The sequence below is a fragment of the Esox lucius genome, chromosome 10 (genome assembly GCF_011004845.1).
Source record: "Esox lucius isolate fEsoLuc1 chromosome 10, fEsoLuc1.pri, whole genome shotgun sequence".
NCBI lineage: Eukaryota > Metazoa > Chordata > Actinopteri > Esociformes > Esocidae > Esox > Esox lucius.
The window spans coordinates 924,515-932,105 of NC_047578.1; the positions used below are offsets into that span (position 1 = coordinate 924,515).

The window sequence follows — 7,591 nt, forward strand, 5'->3', positions numbered from 1 at the left end:
ATGTTCACACTCCATTCATACAATGCATGTGATCCATGTTTAGAATTAGAAGAAACCTCCTGTGACAGCTTATTATGGTTTGTCTCTATAAACAACTGTATTTGGTTAAAATGATTGAAGAAACGCATTGTTCCGTCCTTGGTGGGGGAATGCGTGTCTATTTGAAGTGAGGTCAAGAATTTTACAACAAAAGATTAGAATAGGAGTCAATTTCTCCTCAACCAAGAAAGACTCGTGCGTGTGGTTGACGTTAGTTCCGTGTGTTCCGTTGAAGACGTGGTATGCTGCTCTGTTTTGAGCCATTTGATCGTACCACGGTGACAGTCGAAAGTCTGAAATCACTTTAGTATACTGACTTTAGTTTAAAACATAATTTAATAACAAACACAGACTATCTTTTCATAATAAACATACCTCCCCCTATTTACATGTCCTGGTCAGCTGGTAACAATGATAACTGCCTGCCATCCACTTTTGCTCCTATTAATTTAGTTCACGCTTTTATGTCCCTGCCAAAAAAATCACACGATGCTCACTTCGGCTCAACCCGGAAGTCTTGATCATTTGTTGACCAAACTGTGAAGTCATGTGATCACACTCATGTGATTCAAATCACATTATTTATATTTGCTGCACGTAACTGAACAGCAAACGTTCGTTTCTATTAAGTTAATGGTACATACGAACCTATTTGTTTTATTACAGATGTCACCGCACCATAGACTGCAGTGGAAGAGTTACCACTGACTTCCGTAGGATTCTACGTAGCCTAAATTAAGTTTCACACAACGTAAGCTACAGTTCTGCAAACATGTTTGCTCAACCAGTGTGGTTATTGTACCTGTTTACCGCCTTCATTATAGCAGTATCAGCAAACGGGAATCGTTACCAAGCGAACTGGAAGAGTTTGGACGCTAGACCACTTCCTACATGGTATGATGAATCCAAGTTCGGGATTTTCGTACACTGGGGTGTTTTCTCCGTTCCTGCGTTCGGCAGCGAGTGGTTCTGGTGGCATTGGCAAGGCCAAAACCCTCCGGATCCGAAGTGTGTTGCCTACATGATTGAGAACTACCCACCCGGGTTCACATATCCAGAATTCGCGCCGGAGTTCCACGCTCAGTTCTTTGACCCGGATAAATGGGCTGACATATTTGAGGCTTCCGGTGCAAAGTAAGTAATTTAGTTTGTGTACTTCAAATAATTTTGCAGATGTACAAAAGTTGTTTAATTTTATCGGGGGGTTGGGGGCAGTGTCGCATCACAGCCCGTGGTGGTCTAAATCAGTCCGCACAACTTCGTGAGACTTCGGACAGTCCCATTTAATTGTTATATTGGAGAGCTCAAGCCGGGCCTTTATTTAATCTACTCTAAGACCGGTGCCATTTTGTCCAGAATCAGACATTAGAAAAAAGCTATGCTACAATCAAATAGAGGTGGTTTCCCAAAACACTGATTTTCAGATGTTTGGTCCTAGACTAGGCTTAATCTGTGTATGGGAAATGACGGACGTATCTTTCCTAACTCTCTAACCATCCCTTCTGTTCCAGGTATGTGGTTCTAACATCCAAGCATCACGAGGGCTTCACCACTTGGCCGTCTTCTTATTCTTGGAACTGGAACTCGGTAGACGATGGACCACACAGAGACCTGGTAGGAGACCTGGCGGAGGCTGTACGCAACAGGTGAGTTAGCTTTGTTTTTTTATGCAGCATAACGGAAAAGGCATTTTAATTGTAATTGAAAGCCTAAATTGATCCAAAAACTCTGAATACAATTCCTTAATTACCCATGTTATGACGGTTTTAAAACAATTGAATGGCAGCTTAGTAGAAATAGCAAATGAAAGATGCTGATTGCGATTGTTGGCCACTAGTTGTAAAAGTGGCGCTGTAAAGTAAAAATGGTCCCGAAAATTTGGTATATATTCACATAGCATGGCAATAATTCTGGAGGTCACTGTATATAGAGAACAAGTGGTAATGTGCTAAAGCTAATTCTACTTTAATTGTTTAAAAGTTGCCAAGGCTTGAAGCTGACCGCAATGGTAATTCTGTAGTCAGTCAAATGCATTTCATAATACCTAACTGGAAAACATAGTAGCAGAAGTACAATGACAGTGCCCTTTGTTTTAATGTTAGACCTTTATAATTCCCTGTCCACCCTGCTGATGTCTGTTGTTCCTAGGTCAGTGCTCAGTGGGACTATCCCTGTGTGGTAATAGACTGTAGTAACTGATGTGTGTTTGTGTTTCAAGGTCATTGCATTATGGACTTTACAACTCCCTGTATGAATGGTTCAACCCCCTTTACCTGGCGGACAAAAAAAACAACTTTACAACACAGGACTTTGTCTTAAAAAAACTGCTGCCTGAGCTCACTGATCTCGTCCTGAGGTAATTAAGGTCACATTGTTATATTTTATTAGGCCAATTGTGGATTTACTGAAAAACTTACTTTTATTGGAGCCCATCCTGGAGAGTTGTGACTGTCATGTGAAACTGGTGAAGTCAAAGGTTTTATCAAACTGCACTGCCACATACAGCAGGACAGCTTATTATTGAAACAGAAGCTCCTGTTCCCTCACCTGTAGCCCTGTGTTCCAGGTACAAGCCAGAGTTGATCTGGTCCGATGGGGATTGGGAAGCACCAGACACCTACTGGAACTCGACAGAATTCCTGGCCTGGCTGTACAACGACAGTCCTGTCAAGGTGAGCACCAACCTTTCCCAACCTGTGACCCGGATGCTTCCCTGATTACACCCAATAGCTGGCTGTGCTCATCAAGGCTGGGGGAAGAACAAACTCTGGGGCCCCCAGAGGTGGAGTGTGGAAGTGCACCCTGGTAGTTGGTAAATCACATTAACCTAGTCCAGAACAACCTAGTTCACTAATATATATGGGCCCTGTTTTCAGGAGTGAACTATGTAGGGAATAGGGTTATATTTGGAACATACAAATGGTCACTTTTAGGGACTGTCAGGGGTTGCAGGTTTTTGTTCCAGCCCAGTGCGCTCTTAATGATGAGGTTAATAGGTGTTGGAGTGCTAGGCTAGAGTTCACTTGCTTGTCTTTGATTGGTTGTCTCTAATCCCCCTTCCGTTTAGGATGTGGTTGTGACCAATGACAGGTGGGGGGCCGGATGTTACTGTAAACATGGCGGCTACTATAACTGTGCGGACAAGTACTCCCCCGGAGAGCTTCCGGGTCATAAGTGGGAGAAGTGCCAGTCTGTGGACACTCAGTCATGGGGTTACCGCAAAAACATCCAGCTCTCTGAACTCATGGACCTGCCCAGTATCATACAGGTGAGTTTATACACACACACACTCGCACACTATCATACAAGTGAGATTATATACACACTGTCACACAGGTTAGTTTATACACACACACACACTATCGTACAGGTGAGTTGTACTGCCTATATACTCTAGCAGGTGAAGGGTAGACCACTGAATATCTGTATTTAAGTAAAAGTGTAACAGTACTGTTACTTATGTTGGAATGAAAGTAAAACTAATGTTGTATAGATTCCTGACTAGAACTTCTATGTCCTGTATTTACTGATGTTTCACCTTGTTGGTTGTCAGATTCAAACAACCTTCTACTTGAACCACTAGGGTAACTGCTATTGTTTTGGCTGTGTGGAAAGGCTTTAGCCCCCAGCTGAGATGTGAGATGTCTGAATATCTGTCTGTGGCTCCTCGTGGTTCTCCCCAGGACCTAGTCCAAACTGTGGCCATGGGTGGGAATTACCTCCTGAATGTGGGTCCCACCTCCGATGGGATGATCCCCACGGTGTTTGAGGAACGTCTGAGGGACGTGGGCGGGTGGCTGGCGGTCAACGGAGAGGCCATCTACGCCTCCAAACCCTGGAGGGTCCAGACGGAGAACGCCACCGTGCCGGTCTGGTAAGGAGGGGTGGGGCTTCAGGTGGAGGGTGGCTGGGCATGGATGTCTTCAGTGTCTGCAGGTTTGTGTTCAACACAGCCGATTGGACTAGTGAATGGTCTTGGTGTCTGATGTGCTGTCCTTGGTTGTAGGTACACCTCTAATTCTAAGGAGTCCAGCGTCTTCGCGGTCTTCTTCACCAAACCCCACGGTTACACGTTCAAGCTGTACGAGCCTGTAACCACGGACACCACCGTTGTGAGTGCCTTAGACCTTCCTCCTGGTCCCTATTGGCTCATTTGTAGAGTTGTGAAATGAGTTGAATTGAACTATGTGGATTACGCCTTTATGTTGGAAGGTTCTATATCATTTAATTATACGCTCTTCTCTCCTCCCTGTTCTCAGGTGACTTTGCTGGGAAACTCTGGTCCTCTAAGATGGTCTCCTCTTCAGCCTGCTGGTCTGGTTATTCTGCTTCCTGAGATAGAGTTTTCCTCAGGCCAGGCCTGGACACTTAAACTAGACTGGGTTAAGTAGCCATTTGTTTTGACTCTCCTCCATCGTGGCGTCTGGTTGAATTCTGCTGAGCAGGTCCCCCAGGGTACTCTTTATTGTCGTTAACATTTCTTAATGGATGTGTTTATTAGTATTTGTTTTTAATTTGAAGTGGTCTGGAGTTGTACAGGATTTGGAGAGGCTTCCTCTGCTGTCCTACTGCTGTTCACAACATCCTTCAACCAGAACGCTCTCCGCCAGCTCCCTGCTGTCTCTAAGCATAGATAATGTCTTATTGTTTCATTTTAACATATCTTTTTTGCTTTATTACATAAGTAGGGAAGGATATGTGGCAGGAAAAGCGTTGGTCTGGGTCTTAACTCATACTGGGCCGTCCTGGAACCCAGACCACCTAATGTAACTATTAACCCCAGATGTAAAGTAGTTAAAGGGATAACAAACTGAGCAGTTCTGGTCTGACAGGCTGGATGAGACTCGCAATACTTCTGTTGGAACCGTAACTCAGGGAATTGAACTGTGTTGTTGGCAGTTGGTGCCAAAAAATATGCTGAATGTTTTATCGCATTGCACTTAGATGACATTTTATGGTCAATAATCTGAATTTGTGCTTTTAGTGCTTGTTTTAGTGTTCATGTCAGTTAGGGCTGTGAATGAGATGAAGTTTGTCATTTTACTTCTCATGACGATGAGTTCATGGCTCAATGGTTGTTTTTTTTTATGGCCTTTTAAAATATGTGGATAAATGATTGGGACTGAATCTTTGTTCTTCATTTTCCCCCTGAGATTTATCAAGCTTGATAATTAAGTCTTTTGATGAAAGAGGAAGGAAGTCTTGTTAATTTCTCAGCTGGAAAATGTTTATGTATTTTGTAATTATGATTGACAGATTATGCAAGAGAACTGTCTTTGCCTTAGTTTAACTATGAACTGAATAAAATATATGTAATCAACTGTTGACTGTGTAATAAATATAATGTATTTATTTATTCAGGATGAGTGCTGTTTTAGTAGATAACAAAATGGAAATGATCCAAATATGATAAATCTACCTACAACACTGAAGATAAGTCAGTGTTATAGGGGGGGGGACTCACCGAAAAATGTTCTTGCAGTTTTGTAATTGTGAATTCCTTTTCGTGCACTAATGTTTACTCTTGAGGGAGCCTGATTTCATGTGATCCCAGCAGAGCAATGATGTGGTTCAAACTCTTTAAGTCCCCAGAGGATGGCTTGTTCTGGAAACACCTGCTACCAGAAGCCCTGTTTATATCTGGTTCTAACGTGTCCTTTGTCTCTATCTCGTCCGCATCCTGTTTATTCCCAACTTTTTAGACAGAATCAGACTATTTCAAAGACGTGTCGTGATCAGGTCTTGTAGATTTGAACAGACAGGATCAGGACAACAGGAGGAAGGAAACATGTTAGACACTGGTGTAAACAGGGCCTGTATGTTCTTTGCCCAGATATTGTCTGCTGGTAGATGACCTGTGTGTTCAGCTGCTGGCGTTATGCTCTTTGTGGGATGATACCAGCTATAGGCCTTAACTACCTGTGTGTGTGTGTGGGGGGGGCTGTGCGGTGTGTTTGTCTCTTAGGCGGTGCTTTGAATTTACATTGCAAATTACCCTCAGAGAGGATGAGATGGGTTGATGGGAGGAACAGATCTAGGACAGGTAAAAACTGAAATCAAGGTAGGTAGAAACAGTGAAAGATATATGGAGATAAAAACAAACAGATGGAGGTAGTCTGAAACAGGGAGAGTTTGATTTAAACCGAGATTTAAAGATAAATTGAAACAGGCGGTAGAAACTGTAGACACAGAGCTGGTGGTTTGTAGGATGTTGCATCACCCAGTGTATCCACACATCAGAGGACATTTTATTGTCAAGAGAAAATTAGAATCTGCTTGAATTTTTCATTTGGTGCTGTGAATGAAACCGATGAAGAATGAGGACTGTGATGTGGTTATGCTTTATAGCTCAATGATTTTTATTATTCTCTGTTTAAATATGGAGATGATTGATTTGAACTGACATTTTTGTCTCTTGATTAACACACACAGGTTAGGTGTTCAGCTTGTTTTACTATTAAACACCTTACCTTCATTTCCACCTCAACCATCCTTTTGAGCAGTCGGTCGACACAAAAAAACCAGTAACACACAGCATTTTCAATTTCACTCGCTAAAAATAGCTTTATAGTAATCATTGTATTAATATTAATCATAGTAATTAGCAATTAGAAAATGTTTTACAACGTTGATAGTGTTACATTCTGTGTAGGATAAACCACTTCAGAGTGTACCAACTCTCAGGATTCAGCGCTAGTCTAGCTAGACATCTAGGTGAATCTCATAAAATATACATATACCGCATCTATATAAATAAATAATAATACATAAAAAAAACTCAAACATCGAAAAACCACAACACAATCAACATAATCATGATGTTTACAGTCACAGTTTCACTGTGCAACACCTTCGCCCCATTGGTCGCTGGCTTGGCACGCAAATGGTTCCACTTCCATGTCGTTATCTCTTGTCCAATCAGGGAGGGTGTTTTCATGCATCTGTGTACCATTGGTTGGATAAACAAATGGGTGTGTTCTCTTCTGTGGCAACAGCGCTATTGCTATGTTCTCCAGTCAGTCCATCAACTGACAAATTAAAATCAAGACAATGATAATTAATTTGAAACTAAAACAGACGTTGACTTCCGGTCATCTGATGAGCTGTGACTTCGTCCCAGTATCAAACCACACACATATAAAAACAGATAAACACAAAAGAAAGAAAAAAACAGCAATGGGTCAAGAAAATAAAGAATGTCTTGCTGTAGCATCTGGTCCATGAAGGCCACGCCTGTCTGAGAGAAAGACCACCAGAGGAAAGACTGAGAGAACATTGGAAGGAAAAGAATATATGTTTTTGCTACATTATTACAGCGTACAGTAGAATACGTGTGAAGTGTCTGTCCACATCAGCCCCATTGCGGTAGTTAAGTCTCCTCGATGTGGTGCAACATACAGAAACTACAAACCCCAGAGTTCAGAGTGGAGTAACATCCTGTAGATAATCAGGGAGGTGGTCTTGACCTGGACCCAAAACAGCGTCTGTCAACAGAACGCCTTAACTTGTTTTGGTCACAAACATTTTCCTGGAAGAACTTTGTTAGTCCTCC

General features: G+C 42.2%; 1 protein-coding gene across 1 annotated transcript; it reads left to right on the forward strand.

The window, feature by feature from the left end:
• The first annotated feature begins 618 nt into the window (after positions 1–618).
• Positions 619–5,364, forward strand: LOC105009639 (tissue alpha-L-fucosidase). Its single transcript, XM_010869067.5, has 8 exons — positions 619–1,173; positions 1,551–1,685; positions 2,258–2,395; positions 2,606–2,711; positions 3,107–3,307; positions 3,723–3,913; positions 4,046–4,151; positions 4,299–5,364. Exons 1-8 carry the CDS (start codon positions 812–814, stop codon positions 4,428–4,430), a joined length of 1,371 nt encoding a protein of 456 aa, XP_010867369.2. The 5' UTR covers positions 619–811; the 3' UTR covers positions 4,431–5,364.
• Positions 5,365–7,591: the final 2,227 nt, after the last annotated feature.

Bases quoted from the DNA above. Each gene is read 5' to 3' on its own strand.
- LOC105009639 (XM_010869067.5), top strand. From the start codon at position 812: ATGTTTGCTCAACCAGTGTGGTTATTGTACCTGTTTACCGCCTTCATT. The intron at 2,396-2,605 runs GTAATTAAGGTC...CCTGTGTTCCAG, and splicing joins CTCACTGATCTCGTCCTGAG to GTACAAGCCAGAGTTGATCT. The intron at 4,152-4,298 runs GTGAGTGCCTTA...CCCTGTTCTCAG, and splicing joins TAACCACGGACACCACCGTT to GTGACTTTGCTGGGAAACTC.